General features: G+C 44.3%; 1 protein-coding gene across 1 annotated transcript in view; it reads right to left on the bottom strand.

Annotated features, from left to right (window-relative positions):
- Positions 1–17,255, bottom strand: part of LOC131842875 (cell adhesion molecule Dscam2-like) — a 56,652-nt gene that overhangs the window by 6,775 nt on the left and 32,622 nt on the right. The window contains exons 9-34 of the mRNA XM_059191441.1: positions 14,030–14,183; positions 12,498–12,649; positions 12,210–12,300; positions 11,008–11,183; positions 10,633–10,778; positions 10,414–10,549; positions 10,216–10,335; positions 9,928–10,137; positions 9,448–9,592; positions 9,223–9,371; positions 8,940–9,129; positions 8,725–8,870; positions 8,575–8,645; positions 7,877–8,132; positions 7,347–7,490; positions 6,779–6,946; positions 6,253–6,382; positions 5,971–6,167; positions 4,900–5,067; positions 4,068–4,256; positions 3,443–3,649; positions 3,056–3,225; positions 2,547–2,655; positions 1,702–1,869; positions 1,043–1,174; positions 453–650 (exon numbers count right to left, since the gene is read on the bottom strand). Coding sequence (XP_059047424.1) covers positions 453–650; positions 1,043–1,174; positions 1,702–1,869; positions 2,547–2,655; positions 3,056–3,225; positions 3,443–3,649; positions 4,068–4,256; positions 4,900–5,067; positions 5,971–6,167; positions 6,253–6,382; positions 6,779–6,946; positions 7,347–7,490; positions 7,877–8,132; positions 8,575–8,645; positions 8,725–8,870; positions 8,940–9,129; positions 9,223–9,371; positions 9,448–9,592; positions 9,928–10,137; positions 10,216–10,335; positions 10,414–10,549; positions 10,633–10,778; positions 11,008–11,183; positions 12,210–12,300; positions 12,498–12,649; positions 14,030–14,183 — 4,122 coding nt within the window. The remainder of the gene's footprint in view (positions 1–452; positions 651–1,042; positions 1,175–1,701; positions 1,870–2,546; positions 2,656–3,055; positions 3,226–3,442; positions 3,650–4,067; positions 4,257–4,899; positions 5,068–5,970; positions 6,168–6,252; positions 6,383–6,778; positions 6,947–7,346; positions 7,491–7,876; positions 8,133–8,574; positions 8,646–8,724; positions 8,871–8,939; positions 9,130–9,222; positions 9,372–9,447; positions 9,593–9,927; positions 10,138–10,215; positions 10,336–10,413; positions 10,550–10,632; positions 10,779–11,007; positions 11,184–12,209; positions 12,301–12,497; positions 12,650–14,029; positions 14,184–17,255) is intronic.

Consider the following 17,255-nt stretch of genomic DNA (forward strand, 5'->3'; position numbering starts at 1 on the left):
AGTGATTCTAGAGGAAGGTTTATATATATAATACATGCAAACCCGTGAGCGAGTGGCCAGTGTATTATAAAATAATGAATATTAAATGTTATACTTGATGGTTTTAAATATTTATAAGACTAGCAATAGTATACTATTCACATAAGTCATCGCGCGTGAAGGAACAATGTGAACTTTCTGAGGAGTATGTAGGATTTTTCAAATTATAAGGATTCACTTTAATGTAAGCATTTTAGGTAGCAAATAAGCTCTCTCCGAGGTCACTCTACAAGACTACCAGCGCAACCGCCTGTTCAAAAACGGTTCGCCGCAATTGCGATTTTTCTGTTGGTGTTTGGTAGTCTTTTCTATTGTGCCTATGACATACCTGATCGCTGTCGTCGTCGTGCAAAATTGTTCTGTGAACGCCGGGTTCTAATCGAGTTATGTAAAGAGAGGATGTAGGTACTGACCTTGTGAGTGCGTGAGGAGGTTGGGTCTCGGCGGCGGCGCGGCCAGGTCCAATGACTCCGCGCGCGCGAACGTGCGCAGGTGCAGCGCGCACCCGCCGCCCGCGCCCCCCGCGCCCCCCGCACCGCCGGACACCTCCGCGCCGCCACCCCCCGTCATACTGAACGTCGCGTACGGGCTGATCTCGTGCATGTCGTCCGCTGTACGCGATTCACATTTATTGACCTATTTCCTATTCACATTTGTTTTCTTAATCATAAGATCTTGTGTTACCAATTAAAGACACAATTTTTTTGATGTAAATACGTGACTACTTGGTACTACGTCACTCATGCGTCATTCTTCCGAAGGACTAAAATATCATGCCCTGTAATTTTTCTGTCTTATCATTGAATCGAATCACATATAATGCAGTGACAGCTAGTAGCTGCTGAAATTGATGAAACAGAGAAATCTCCCACAGACGACTTTGCACAAATTGGAACATGATCAGTAAGTTAAAGAGATCTTTTGCAGCACAAATATGATTAAAAGGGAATATATAAATTCGTGTGTATTATGTAAGAGTGAGTGTAGGTGTGCGAGTGCGTACAGTGCGGCGGCGTGAGAGTCTTCCCGTTCCTGTTGCCGGGCTCCGTGGAGTAGAGCTGCGGGTGCGGCCGCCGCGGGGAGCACTCGCGCCGCTCACACAGCGCCGCGCGCCGCCGCCGCGCCAGCACCACACCTGCGGACACCGCGCTGGTTTAATATTACCACACTTACTCGCTCATATAGTTTTTAATTGATCACGCAGATTATCCTGTTCGAGATGTTTTACGTCACAACATAATACTTTCTAGTCGACGCCGAAACAGTACATGTACTCAGTACTCATATATTTAAGCTATGTTCAAATAAAGTTTTTATTAATTAATTATTGTCCATTATCTTTATGATTTCCTAACTCCCTCACTCAATCCGAGATAGCTCCTTAGATACTGGTGTGATTTAAATGAATTTGGTATCAATTTAAACTTAACAGTTTAACCTATCCGATGGTACCATTTTTATTATTCTTAACTACTTATTAAGTACTCAAGATCGCGCGGAATCAATTCCAAGTAAGTGATTCCATACCGTTTCTCGCGAGTGTAGTTTAATCGATTACATAGAGTGTCCTAGGTTCATGGTTCAGGGTAGTGTATTCTGAGACTCTGAATTCAGTAGTCCGGTGCATATATCTGCAATGAATGTGCGCGTGGTGCGGCTGACCTGCGAGCGCGGTGAGCGCGGTGAGTGCGGCGGCGAGCGCGGCGGCCAGCAGCAGCGGCGTCAGCGGCGCGCGCCACGTGGCCGCCGCCTCCGCGCCGCGCGCCGCGCCCCCGCCGCCCGCCGCCCCGCGCGCCTCCAGCGGCAGCTCCGTCGGCTCCCCCACGCGCTCTGTACGCGTCCCCACACATCATACTATACGCACCACTTTTTTCAAATTCAATTCAATTCAAAGGGAGATCGAAATTACGACGGCTCGAGCCGAGTCGTACCCTTAGCTGTGCCCTCGGACTAAAGTTGTAGTAGTTGTCCGAGGACACCGCTAGGGATTCGAACTGCGTTTGAATTGGACTGGCGATCGAGAGGAGGCGACGCTACGGACTATTGCATGTGTATGTATATATAGACAGTTATATTGACTAGGTATTTCTTTAAAGAGAACATCCGTGTCGTAGATCATAATATCCAAGGTAAATATATCAACGTCAAAGGTTGTAGACAATGAGTAGCTTCAAATACTGCGATATTGATATTAGTGCAGTGGAATCGATTATATTGCGTACACTGATTAACTATAAATAGTAATTTCGTTAAGATTCCTAACGGCACAATATACATAAAGTGGTATAGTTTATTGTATTGTACTTTGGTGTATTTACTGTAGTTAGTATTGCGTAGAAAAACTCTAATTGCCAATTATTCCGGAAGAAAAAAACATAGCAAGTTCATTACATTTTTATACACAATTACGAGCAGGTATAAAAATATAATTGATAAACTAAACCAAAGTATAGAAATAACGTACTAAAAATAAATTATTGGTAATGAGTACTACGAGTCCAACTGACCTCCGTTGCGCGTGTGTGTGGCAGCCTTGTAGCGTGCGTGCGTGTCGCCGGCGGGTGCGCGCGCCACCACGCGGATTTCATACCAGGTGCCTGGTTGCAGGTCACCGCTCTGATGACAATATTACTTCCTTAGCAAAACAGTACAAAAAGTAGGTGTATTATAGTATAACACAAAATTAATTAACACTAATGACCCTCCAACCCATGGCCATTCCAACCTCGCAGTTATATTGGTCGAAACGCGGGAGGAACACCCGAGCCCCTATCTCTCTTGACTCCCTACAAATTATTTAATCTACATTCCTTGTTCCTAGTGCATTTTCTCTCCTTTCTGGGGCAGCAGATACCACAGCAACAGCAGTTGTGACTTCGGTGCCGGGCAGCACTCTATCTTCTTCCGGATACGCCCGAATGTCTTCTCTGCTTCCTGGTGCCGTTCCACGTGCCATCCTCTCCGACCTGACCTGACCGACACTAGTGGGACCAAATGTATACATGTGGGGTCGTACCTCAGCGGTCTCCCCGTTGGTGTGCAGGGCGGTCCAGCCGCCGCCGGCCGCGGGCCGCAGCGCCAGCGTCCACGCCGCCACCGGGCAGCGCCCGCCCCACGCCAGCAGGTTCAGCCGCAGCGCCGTGCTGTTCGCCCACACGAACTCCTTGCCCGGCGGCGCCTTCGCCTCTACGCACATCACAGATCTCTTACGTGCGTCCACCACGGTGGCGTACCGCGGCAAACTGTCACAGTCCTATATGACGATTTGCCTCGACGAATGAATTTCGTATGCGTAGTAGTTTAATATGCTCCAATTGCAATCAATGTTAAATATTATCAATCATCAACATTTGTTATAGCAAATAATATAAAGAATACAATGATAAGATGTGGTAACACTGACTGTCGCCGCGGGTGCGCGCGAGGAGCGGCCGCGAGTGCGGCGAGGCTCCGACGGCGTTGTGCGCGCGCAGCGTGACGCGGTAGAGCGCGCCGCACGCCAGCCCGGCCAGCGCGTGCGCCGTGTCCCCCGCCGGCACGCGCGCCGACCGCGGCTCCGAGCGCCCCTCGCTCCCCTCGCCCCCCTCGCGGGACCACCACACCGTGTAGCCTGCTCGCCGAAACCGATATCACACGATGACGTATTGCGAAAATAAAAAAAAAGAAATTAGCATGCCAGGCTAATTATCGAAGGTCAAGGCCGCAGCCGCGATGTAAATTAACGTTAGCGAGAGGGGAAAGGGGACCGTATGGACGACTGAGTCTGATTGACGTGGGTTATCAAGGACGTATTAAGGTTTGGAGATGGCGTGCAGAAGCTATTCTTCTCATGTCTAGATGGAAAGTCCCATTGATGGGAACTATACCGGTGGTCTTGTAGACCGCGAAAGTGTTCCCACGGTGATACGTTCGAGGAGGAATAGCCTTCAGGTTTTTATCCGGTAAGAATCCGGCGATCTCCATCGGCCCCTAAGCCCTCGCGGTCTCTATAAAGATTCTTCTGTGATAAAATAAAAAGGTGATATTACCGAGGAGCGCGGCCCCGCCGTCGGGCGGCGCGTCCCAGGCGAGGTGCAGCGCGCGGCGGTCGGCGCGCACGAGGCGCGGCGCGGGCGCGGCGGGCGGCCGCCGCACCGCCAACGTGTACACCGCCGCGTCCGCGCCGCCGCTGTTACGCACCGAGCACGTGTAGTTGCCCGCAGTCTGCACCTCCACCTCTGCCCACCACAACACTCACTATCACCACGGTCGCGTTCACCGGTGATACGCGTTACTTATAATACTAGTGACGATATCATTTCGTTAGGAATGAGATCATGTAACTCGTGTATACATGGTGACTTATAGTTATAAACATTGGTTATATGGTTTACGATTGAAATTAAATTTTCTATATAATATGTTGTCATTTTTCAATCTAATTCAGAAAAGAATATCTAACAGTTGAGTTATATGTCACCACGCATTATAGTATATGCATGGTGAAGATTATTGCGCGTGTAATAAGAAGAAGAAGAAAAGAATAAGAAAAACATTTTAATGAAATGAAAAGATGAAAAATAATTTATTTTAACTATTTTTTATTCAATAAAAGCTATTTATGGCTCAATAATGGTAATCACGTGACTTCAATTAAACTGAATATTTTTTTTTATATTATATCAATAATGGTTGTAAATAAATGTTTTTCTTATTCTTTTCTTCTTCTTCTTAGTACACGCGCAATAATCTTCACCATGCATATGCTCTTTACTGTCGGGAATCTTCACATCTAAATAGTTAATGTCAGCCGGTCCCTGCCCCGAGGCAGGCAGGTCGTGATGAGGGATTTTCGTCAATTATATAATAATGTGTACTGACTGTGTATGACGAGGTCGCCGTCGTCTGTGACCGTGTGCGCGTGCGGCGGCGGTGCGGGCGACCAGCGCCAGCGCAGCGGCGGCGCGCCCACCGCCGCGCACCGCAGCCGCACGCGCGCGCCGCGCGACACGTGCACCACGCGGCCCAGCGACGAGATGCGCGCGGAGCCTGCACACCACCGCTCTCACTAACGTACTACACACCACTTCAACTTACATATGTAATGTTGAACCTTTATATGTACATGACGATTATTCATTATGTAAAAATTAATGAAAATAGAGAGATGCTTGTAGAGACGTTTATTATAGCAGAGCGCAGTGACAAAAGTAATAATAAAACAATTGTATAACAAGAACTCTTATGTTTTAAATATGGATAAACGAATATAAACACTGCCAGTGACTCACATTGTAGGTCTCACACATTAGAACTAAAATATAGATTATAAATCTCTCAAATGGAGGCAAGAAATAACTTAATTAAGTCTAAGATACTCGTATTAAGAAAAGAGACGTATGGTAGGACTTCCAACCAAATAAACTACAAACGAAACGATTTAGTGTTAATAAAAATGAGGTTAGAAATAAATATAGTGAACTATTTAAAGGACCATATAGTGTATTACAAGATTATGAAGTAAATGTAAAAATAATAAATAATAATAAAAAATATATTAATCTATAAGAATAAGACGAAAAATTTTTAAGAATTATTTGTTTTATGTATAAATTGTCGAGTTCAATTAATCCTTAGTGCTGGACTCCCTCACAATAGACATCCTACTTTTTCAGGGGTGGTGTGATATAATAATTGCAAATCAGAACGTAGGATAATAGATTATGCCCGTTGTACGATAGATAAGTCACTTTATCTAAAGACACGTAAGTCACGCAGTGGTATAGTCTAAGGTAGAGTAAATTAAGATGTAACAAGTTAATATACAACTTCCAGTCCTACTGTGTGTGTTTACTTTCACCATCGCTCCTATCATCACACTATTAAACATAAAGCCGAATTTTAGAAGTGCAAGTAGATGGCAGGTTGGGGTACGCGGTGTGGGCGTGTCACCTGCGCGCGCGGGCGCGGCGGTGACGGGCCGCGTGGGGGGCCCGGCGCCGGCCGCGGTGGCGGCGCGCACCCAGAACTCGTACACCGTGCGCTCCCGCAGACCCACCACCTCCCGCCACACCTCCTCTTCTTCGATTTCTTCGTCCGATTTCGAGTCGACATTCGCTTCGACTCTCTGCGACCACTCGCCGCCGACTCTTTATAAAACGAGTTGATTTTATTCTACGGTAACGATTTACATTTTATCAAATTCAAATAAAATTTGTCTACAATAATACCTACTTGCCCAGTTCTCTGGTATACAGCGTGTAGTGTGTCAGGCGACCGGCGCGCTGACTGGGAGCCAGCCACGATACGCGAACTGTGTCCGAACTAGACGCAAGCGCGCGTACTGCTTCCACCGCTCCAGGAACTAAAGGTATAAGAGATTTCTTCAGAATAAGCAACGGACAACTCTAATGCTTGGTCGCAGCTGGCCTTTACAGCTTCACCGGATGACAGGAAGCGAGTGCTGATAGCACTCCAAACCCGCGGAAGGACTTATGGAGCGGCTGAAGGCCAACTACCGCCTGACGGATACGACTTCAGTTCAAGGGCACCGCTAGGGGTTCGAACCTCGGCTCAGGGAAATTTCCATCCCCGTTTGAATTAGCCGAAGGACGGTGTCGTATGTGTGTGAAAGTGTGATCGAGCGGAACGTATAGTGTGTTTAGATGTTGTCGTCGTCGGATATGCCGGCGAGGATCAATCGTTAACGTAATCGCTACGTTTGATCAATTAACAGGTTGTCATTATGCACTAATCCTACCGTCCTCCCTGGTGGAGCAGTAGATGGGCGCGGAGGGCGGTCCGAGGCCGCGGTCGGTGCGGGCCCGCACCCACACCGAGTAGTTGGTGGCCGCCCGCAGCCCCTGCAGTGTAGCTTCGGTGTTCGCACCGGTACGAGCCGTTTGTGATTCCATGGCGCCGCTCCACACTGGCAGCCGTAATATTATTTTGTTTGAATGTTTTCTTTTGTATAGTATTTATATGAACCTACGCAGATAAAGCACTCAATCAATCTACTTATTGGTTTTATCCTTTCAATTTGAATAATAATTGCATTTTCCCGCACGCAACCATACCAAAATTATGATAAAACAAATGAACCATTTATTCAAATTCAAATTAAAAAAATATTATTAATGTAGGACATTTTAGCCGCTTATGAATGTAATTTTTTTTTATATTACAATTTTTTCCCTACCTGGATGGTTCAGTATATGGATTCAATTGAGAAGAACTGGCAAGAAATTCACTTGAATTACATACTTATTTATATCCCATAGACTGGAGTTATTTATCTGCGCAAACTATAAGAAACAGTCAGAACTGACGTGGTGAGAAGTGTAACGTTGCATACTGTACGTCGTAACCGCGCAGTACGTGAGCGTGCGCCGGCTGCGGGGGTGACCAGCGAACTCGCAACGAGCGCGACGAGAGCCCCTCGCAGACGACAGCAGTCGGGGCGACCTCGGGCACTATTGAACGACAATACACATCTATACGTTTAAATAAAATTGGAGTGTCTGTTTGTAATATTTAAATAACCGTTTTTTACTACATGCATATGAATTTACAAATACGGTACATACACCAAAACAACATTTTTACAATTTTTGTCTGCCTGTTTGTTTCGGCTAATCTCTGAAATGGCTGGACCGATTCTGATGGGACTTTTAATAGTGCGTAGCTGATGTAGTAAGGAGTAACTTAGGCTACTTTTATTTTAGAAAAATGAAGTTAAATTCCACGCGGACGAAGTCGCGGGTACAGCTAGTATCTAAATAAACTCAATTGAACAAAACCCTGAATAAGACGACGAAACCATGAACATAAAGATTAAGAAGATAATAATGTGACAGACCTCCGTCGGCGGTGGTGGCGTACATGGTGGGCGTGGGGGGCCCGGCCCCGGCGCGGTTGTAGGCGCGCAGCGTCAGCGCGTACCGCGAGAACGAGCGCAGCCCGCTGATGGTGGTGTCGGCGGTGGTCCAGCCGGGCGCGGTGCTGCTGCCGGCGCGCCGCTCCTCATCATTACCCTCCTCGTCCACCCGGCTCAGCTCCCGCCAAGATACTACGTAGCCTAGCAGTTCACCATTCCAACTGTCTTGTGGAGGGGCCTAATTAATACCATGTAAATTTATGTAGCAGAACAGCAGTCACCATAGCCGATTATTTTAGTGTAATAAATAAGAGGAATTTAAAATGCAGGTCAAAAAAATTAAAAAAACATGATTATGAATACGTTGAGAGCTGCTGTAACTTGATGTTGATTATGATTACTGAATCCAGTAATTAAACGAGATCTATAAAGACTACACCTTCCAAGTCTATCTATAACAATGATCTCTTTATAGGAAACGACTTCTCCCTGATCACAGAACAAACAATCTTTATTAACCTACTGTCACTACCCTAAAAAACTGGAGGAAAAATAGCTTAAGAGAAAAAATAGGGTTAAATGCTGCTTCTACCTGTTCAAAACGTAATTCGTCAACAGAAGTTTTATTCAATGGTAATGAAACCAGGTCCTATAGTGTCTATATGGTAATTGTTACTTACCGACCAAGTGATATGTAATTCTCCTACTCCAGCTGACCTTACTTGTACGTTCTGTGGTGATGCCGACGGTGCTGAATAAAAATTGTTAACATTTATTTTTTCTTGTACTAGGTATATATTCATGTTGCTTAAGAAAGTTGTTATAATTACCTTCCTCCAAAGTGGTGAAGAGTAGTGGTTCTGATTGAGGAGATTGACCAATGTGATTAGTAGCAGTGAGACGCAGCGAGTATGCAACCGACGGATGTAGGGATTCTAAGCGCGCACTCAATATAGGATGACCATCGGTATCGGCTCTGTGAGAAATATTTGAATTAAAGTAATTCGTAATTGAGTAGTTCAGTATCTGATTAAGAAAAATATACCTTTCATCTGCGACAGAGTCAAGTGTTAAGTTGGTGGTTATGTGTTTAGCGTCTTGGGTGGGCAATGCTTGCAGCGCTGTAAATGAAGCACTGTAACTTAATCCCCGTGTTGATGGCGCACGCCACGTGACCCGCACCCAGCGCGACCCAACTCCTCCCAGGTGAAGTGAACGCGGCGCTTCTGGGGGTTCTATATACCGTAAAGCGAATACACTTCAGTTAATAATTTTATGTTTAAGACAGGTAAGTGTGTATTCAAATAATATTAAGAAAATAAAACTACCTTCTACGTGTAGGAACAAAAGCAGCTCGCTCCTGCCATACTGATTGTGCGCGTGGCAGCGGTACTCGCCCGCGTCGGTGCTCTCGGCCGCACGGAACTGCAGGCTCGACCGCAATCCATCCACTGTACGGACCTCGGATACTGACCATCTGAACGTGTAATATAGATTTACTACGGGGCTATTACGTTATTTCATTTCAAACACTACTTCTAACTGGTTCCGACCTGTAGGAGTTGAGATCAATCCTAGTGCCCTGATGAGTCCAGTGGACAGTGAGGGGCGCGTCACCGAGGGCATGGCATGTCAGAGATACGCTGTGTCCGCGCACACACGACATGTTGCCGCTGGACTCTTCGAAGTGTGCCGGCTCTAAATAATATGAAAATAATATACATTTTAGTTAAACTATCCAAAAGTATTTTAATTCTCAAACATGCGTTATTTACCACAGATAAAGATTACATATAATGTGACAGACTACCAAATAAAGAACATATCTCTAACAATGAACTTATGTTCTTCCTCATCAAAGGCTGAAGCTATTAGCCTACTGTTACGACGTTAGGCAATTGGAGGAAAAATAGAACATAACATATGTATTGTTATTTGGAGGATTATAACTTCAAGGGTTGTTTAAAATGATATGTAGATTTTGGTACAATTGTTAAACAATATATTATATTTCCACACATATTTAGTCTCACCATGGATAGTTAAATTGATATGTTTGATGAGAGGAGGTCCCACACCATTGTCGGCGACGCAGCGGTACTGTCCCTGATGTAGCCGGGAGGCGGCTGGTGCTCCCAGCGTACCGTTTCGAGTGCGCACTTCGATGACCCCGTCGCCCCAGTCTGAACCTCCGATTATCTCCCAGTGATCTTCATTGTCATTGTTCAGGGATACACTATCGCCTATTGAAGAAAAACGTTCTTATTTGTATAGTAGTCATAAGAATTAATACAAACGGTGACTAAGAATAAATAAGTTACCTATGCGTCTGTACCACTTGATCTTAGGTACCGGATAACCTTTGGCGGCACATTGCAGTGATAACGGAGCGCCAAGTAATATAGCAGCATCCATAGGTTCTGTCGTCCATGCCGGTGTCACTAAAGGAAAAAGTATTTAGTGAGCAATCATTAGCCTATGAATTTGAACTCTACTAGTACGATGGAGAGCTGACTTACCTTTGACGCTGAGTGTGGCGGTGTAGTTGACAGTGGCGGCGTGGTTCGTCACCCGGCAGGTGTAGTCGCCACTGTGGCGGGCCGTCAGGTCGGAGAACATTAGAAGGGAAAATTCATTTAAACTCTTTTCTTCTATCTGCAAAGACAATAGATACTGTCAGTATTTTTTAATTTAAATATAATCATATAACATTGTACAAGAGCACGCTGATTAGGTACCTGCAAATTAGACGACAGAGGTGCGCCGTCCTTAAGCCAAGAGAAGTACATGGGTTTGTCACCGGACGAGACCCCGCAAAGAACTTGCACAGAGCTGCCTTCGGTCAATTCGGAAGAAAACATGAAGGGCGAAATTTTTGGTGGATCTAGGAGCAACAGACAAATGTGGTGATTTAACCGAACATTGCAACAGGCCAATTGGATGAAGTGCTCTCAGAAAGTGGGTATTAAATTAACACGGAACGGGTTCGAAGTCAGTAAATTACACAAATAGTTGAATGAATAATTTCGGTATGAAGGAGATGACGTGATCTGTGGGGTCCGGATGGGTAGTGCGACGGGAGGCGGGTGTGGAGCGCCAGTGGGTGTACTCACTTCGGACTTGTATCTCGAGGTCGGCGCGGGCGGCGGCGGCGGGCGCGGCCACCTCGCAGGCGTACCGTCCCGCGTCGGCGGCCAGCGCGGGCGCCAGCCGCAGCTCCGCGCCGCGCGCCGACACGCGCCCCGCGCCGCCCACCGCGCGCCCCGCGCCGCGCCGCCACCACACGGAGCTGCACACCGGCGGCCGCACGTTACTCACAGTTTCATGTTCGTGTGTTCGTTACGAGACCTCTTGTATATACGAGTACAAACAAGGGTGGTTTTACAGTAATGCTTACCGTCCGCGCGGATGACCCGTTCAAATGAGTTTAGAGTCACGCGGTTTGCTGTCGTCGTTTTGCCGCTTTGTTCAGTCGTGATGTCTGAGTCTTCTCGTATTTATTATACTGTATTACATATGGAAAAAAGGCAACGACGACGACGACGTATACAAGTACATTTTTTCAATGCCACTAGATTGCTGAGAAGCGCGTTCTCCACATCGTTTTCCGATTTAAGAGGACACAATGACAAGTTTTTTAAAACACATTCCTCTGTCTATAACAACATTTGATGAATTACTCTGCAAGATAGAACATAATTTAAAAAGATCAAGTTTACGTCGCGCACCTTGTTTTTGATCCGTCCGATGGATCCCATAACAACGATTGATAGCGAACTTCCTAAATCAATCGAACCGTATTGATGTAATTTCCATAAATTTTGGCGACGACAGCACGCATGTGCACATTCGACCGGTGAGACTGTACAACGTTCACTGAACACAATGAATCCTCGCCCGATCCCGGCTGAAAAGCGGGGCCGAATTGCCGTCTGCGCGGGCCACCCGCGCGTGTTGGTTAAACTATGTTCGTGCCCGCTACGGTGACCAACCGTGCTGGCGAAAGCGTCACTGCAAAGCCACACGTATTCGTAACTCATAAAGTATTAAGTGTAGATTTTAGAAGTAACAGTATTTTCAAGTAAACAAGTGCACGAAAATAACATTGTTAAGGTTTAGAGGACTTAGCGTTAAGCGTAGTAAAATAGGTAAAGTTATATATGTCATAAATTATCAGTTCTTGCAATGATTAGACGGTGTTACTAAACTGTTAGTGTCGGATGCGACGGCTTCAAACCAAAATCAAATGTACATGTGTGTGTGTATGTGTGTATTGTGTAAGAGGAATCATCCTATCAAATGCACCTCTATGGACCTGATCGGATATCCGGCATACGGGCAGAAGATCGTGGCGTTGGCGCCCGCCACCACCCGGATAGGACCCAGCGCACGAATTGAAGGCGGCCCTGTGGGAACGAAAGATTATGTTCCGATGGGTTTTAAGTCTTAACTCAGCATAGTTACCGAGTAATTATTGAATGAATCAATATTAATTATTCACTCATTCAAATTTTAAACCTAAACTGCAATAGACAAATTGAGTACGACGAGAACTGAAGAGTGAAATGTTAAATTTATTTTAAACTTAGATGTTTTGTCTCACCGTAAATATTGAGTCTGGCGGAGTGTTCGGCTTGTCCTAATTGGTTTTGAGCCCGGCACGTGTACCGGCCGCCGTCCTCCGGGGACACCGAGCTGATGTTCAGGGTCGACACCACATCACCGTTAACTGATATCTCTTCATTGATGAAGTACCTAATTAATTATTAATAAAGTTCACGCGAATGTGTACCCTTACCTGTTTATTTCTAAATTGTTCTCACGTATATATTGACAACGAACAAGGAACAAATAACATCTTAGCACAATTGACACAGCGCCATCTGGTCCCAAGTTAGACAGAGCTCGTGTTATGGGTACTAGACTGATGTAAATAAAAAAAACAATTGTTTTAGAAACGAAAGTGCTATACTGGTAGACCACTGTTGCGGGGTAATAATACGATGTTGACGGTTGAGACGATGTATATTATAGACTAGCTGTTCCCGCGACTTTGTCCGCGTGGAATTTAATATAATTTTTCTAAAATAAAAGTAGCCTAAGTTACTTCCTGTTGCCAATTGCCAATTGCCAAAAAAAGTCCCGTCAAAATCGGTCCAGCCATTTCAGAGATTAGCCGGCACAAACAGACCGACAGACAAAAATTGTAAAAATTGATATTTTGGTGAATGTACCGTATTTATATTCATATGCATGTAGTAAAAAACGATTATTTCAATATTACAAACAGAGGCTCCAATTTTATTTGTATGTATCGATAATAATAGATTGACAATATGTACAGAGAGCAGGACATTGTTGACTACGTACGGACCAGGAGTAACCTGACTCTGAGGGTGAGGCAGCTGGAATCGAGTCATAACGCTAGTTTCAAGGAGTTTGTGGCCTGAGTTCCCACCAACATGCTGTCCACCTTCATAAAGGAGGACTACTGGCCGAAGGATGTGGTCTATCGGCGCTACCGTGGCAGATTACCATAATCAGTGCCGTGATCACGCAGACAATTTATATTTTATTTTCTATTAATTATATTATTCATATGTATAATATGGGCCATTAGTAGCCTGAAATATTATACATAAATAAATAAATTATCTTATATGCTAAAAGACAATAGGAAGATGTAAGGTGGGGTGACACAGTTTAGACACGGCAGTGCTTAGTACACAATATTGGATTTGTCTTACTAGACATTATTAAATGCAACTATTATATTGATGTATCCAGGTAACTGTATCGCATAACCACCGAGGCCGTCGAAATGAAGAGGAATGTATGAATATACGCTCTCAAAGTATTTCAGCTGAAGTGGCAGTGGGACGGCATATCAGCAGAGTCAGCGATGATAGATGGGGAAGAAAGGTTATGGAGTGGAGGCCGCGTGTGTGTCGACGGAGAGTCGGGCGCCCTCCTGCAAGATGGCCCGACGACATTACGAAGGTGGCCGGGAGTGGATGGATGCGGAAGGTGGAAGAGCGCACATGGTAGTAGTCTTTGGGAAAGGCCTATATCCAAGAGTGGATAGTGGTGGACACAAGCTGATGATGATATGAATAATATGAATAAGAGTTGTACCTGTGCTGGGCCCGGTACTGGTCCAGCGGCTGCGAGTCGAGCAGCCAGGCGAGGCGCGGCGCGGGCGAGCCGGCGGCCGCGCACCGCAGCGACACGCCGCCGCCCGCCCGCAGCGCCTGCTCGATGAACGTGTAGTGCAGCTCCGGCGCGGAGTCTACGGTACAAAGATTCGAAAGTATTCAAGTAATTGAACAGACAACATTTTTAATATATGTCAAAATTAGAGTTCATTCCCGGGAATTCTCGGGTCGAGAATTCCCGGGAAATCGTTGGGTTTTGTTCCCGGGAAATCAAGCTCGAGAAAAGTCGAGAACTCGAGAAATCAAGTATCTTTATAGAAATTAAATTGCCGTTTGTCGTCAAGGCCGCCGTACAGTCCGTCTGTTACTAGTTAAGGGAGGGGCAGGGAAAGCCGCGGGAACACGAACTAACGGGCTCTAATATAATAATCTGTGCTTACGATGATACAAGGTAGATTTTGAACAGATTTAAAATCCCTTTATTATTATGCCGGTTGACTAATGTAACGCAGCAGTCTACGCGCGTTTGTCGATCGAAACGCGAATTGTCCACTCAATTCATGAGGGACCCACCTTTCAAGCTTTTTCACTTTTCCCAATTTTCTACAAGTGGATTAATACAGTTTTGTCACTAACACCGCACCCTGCAACTAACTCGGACGTGGTTCGCGATGGATCTGCTATCACAATAGCCTTCAATTCTTCATTACCAACCTTGGACTCCGGCCGCCCACGGGGATTGTTTTGCAGGTCGAAATTTCCAGAACGAAAACGTTGGAACCAAAAATGCATTGTGTTTTCTTTTGCGACACCACCGCCATACACATCATTAATCCTTCGAGCTGTTTCTACAGCACTAGTGCCATGGCGGAACTCGTACTCGTACTTGTAAATGACGCGATATTTTAAGTTTTCCATTTTGTAAGCTGAGTGACCCAAAGAAAAAACCAAGCATATGTACTACGGTTTTCGAAAAACAAATACATGAGTGAATAGCCGTATAAATTTGAAATTGGAATTCCTAACCAAAGAGGAGATATTTAAGATCAAAGTGGCCAGTGCGACAAAACGCTAATTTCATATTTAAGAACCTAATATATTTCAGTATTTAAATAAAATCTTGCTTATTCATAATATGTATAATGTTTTTAAATATACTCAATAAAAGTTTTATAATTAATTTTATAGTTAAATTTTATATAAAATATTTAACAAATGCATTGGTTTTCCTCTCAAATTAAACCACTGAGTTTTTTTACGTTATTGGAACCAAATAATATGAGAAAACGTACGTAAATGTGCATTTCTCGACAACCCGAGAAGACCCGAGAAATTAACCTCGAGAATTCTCGAGACCCGAGAAATTGAAAAGCTCGAGAAATCATGAACCCTAGTCAAAATATATCATCATCTCAGCGCGGAAGACGTCCAGTGTCCACTGCTGAACAAAGGCCTCCCCCAAAGATCTCCACGACGATCGGTCCTGCGCTGCTCGCATCCAATGCCTTCTAGCGATCTTGACCAGATCGTCGGTCCACCTTGCTGGAGGCCATCCCAATTCAAAATATATATGCAAGAAGTCTAAATCTCGTAATGTATACATATAAATAATTGGAGTGTCTGTTTGTAATATTGATATAACCGTTTTTTTACTACATGCATATAAATATAAATACGGTACATACACCAAAATAGCAATTTTTTACTATTTTTGTGTCTGTCTGTTTGTTCCGGCTAATCTCTGAAACGGCTGGATCGATTTTGACGGAACTTTTTTTGGCAGGTAGCTGATGTAATAAGGAGTAACATAAGCTACTTATATTTTAGAAAAAATAAATTTTAATTCCACGCGAACGAATCCACGGGTACAGCTAGTTCTTAACAATTTGTTACTAAAAACGTATTATTTAATGTAATGTAAGATGTAAAGTATTTACTGCTCTCCGACGCTTGTCCTCCGTACAATAATAAACATAATGTGTAAATAATATGTAGGAGATGAAATTACAGGTTAAGAGGTAGACATCTTAGTTCTCTGGAATGTTGTGAGAGGTACTCGTGGAAGTCGAAAAAAGTACATACATCTATATCCTAAGTCGTGGTAATAAAACGCACGAGCAATATCACGGGCATCACGTGATAACGTGATGTTCGCAGTGCTTCTTGAGGCGCCGTTTATCGCTTTTGTGCAGCGAATAGCATTAAAACTCTCACGGTCGAAACTGAAGCCAAGTAAGTTTTAATGAGCATTACTCATATATCCCGTTACAGTAAAAATGGCGAGTTGACGAGTGATGTGGAGTAGTGATGTTGATGTATGGGAGGTGATGGTGTCGGGCGAGTGTTGGCGGGGGTGGCGGGGATGGCGGGTGACAGTGACGAGTGAGGTGCGGTATATCACGGCCGACCAGCGACCCGATGGCGACCATCGAGGCCGTGATATATTGCCGCACACAATGTAATGGGAGTCCTACCATTCATAAGCGAGGTCGTTGTATTGAAATTTTCAACATTAAACAATATAGGGTCAATGATTGGGAAGAATCGTGATTGATGACCATGAGTATCTTCTCTTATAAACAGAAAATTATACAGGTATAGCCACGCTATAGGGTTGCTTTTTGACTTTTCTTACACTAATAAATTGTGCTTCTTAAAAGAGTATAATTCTTATTTTTCGTGATATTAACTATTATTCTCGTGCTAGGTGCTGTAGTGGTTTAATACACTGCTTTACTTCCGATGGTCGCGGGTTCGATTCCTCGCACGATACATTTATGAGTATGATTGTTTGTGTCGGTCTGGGTGTTTTCTATGTATAATATGTAGGTATTTAGAAAAAAAAAATCTATATATTTATCTATATATCAGTTATCTAGTATAACACAAGTTTTAGCTAGCTTAACTTGGCGCTAGTGTGAACTGTTTTGAGATTATTATTATTATTATAACTATTGCTTCAGCTTATAGTTTACTTAGATTATAAAGGTAACAATATATTGTTACGTCATCAAATCAACTCGCAGAGCAGCCATATTAAACGAGAATTAACCAGTTCAAATATAAGAATAAAATAAATATATTTTTCATTAAAATACATATATCTTATTTTACCCCCTTAAGGGTAACATTTTTATAAACTTTGAATGTCATATTTATTTATATTTAATCACCAGCCTAAAATTTAGTTTCTAGCTTTAAAAATA

The sequence above is a fragment of the Achroia grisella genome, unplaced genomic scaffold, assembly GCF_030625045.1.
Source record: "Achroia grisella isolate CSIRO2021 unplaced genomic scaffold, CSIRO_AGI_Agris_v1 utg26115, whole genome shotgun sequence".
Lineage (NCBI taxonomy): Eukaryota > Metazoa > Arthropoda > Insecta > Lepidoptera > Pyralidae > Achroia > Achroia grisella.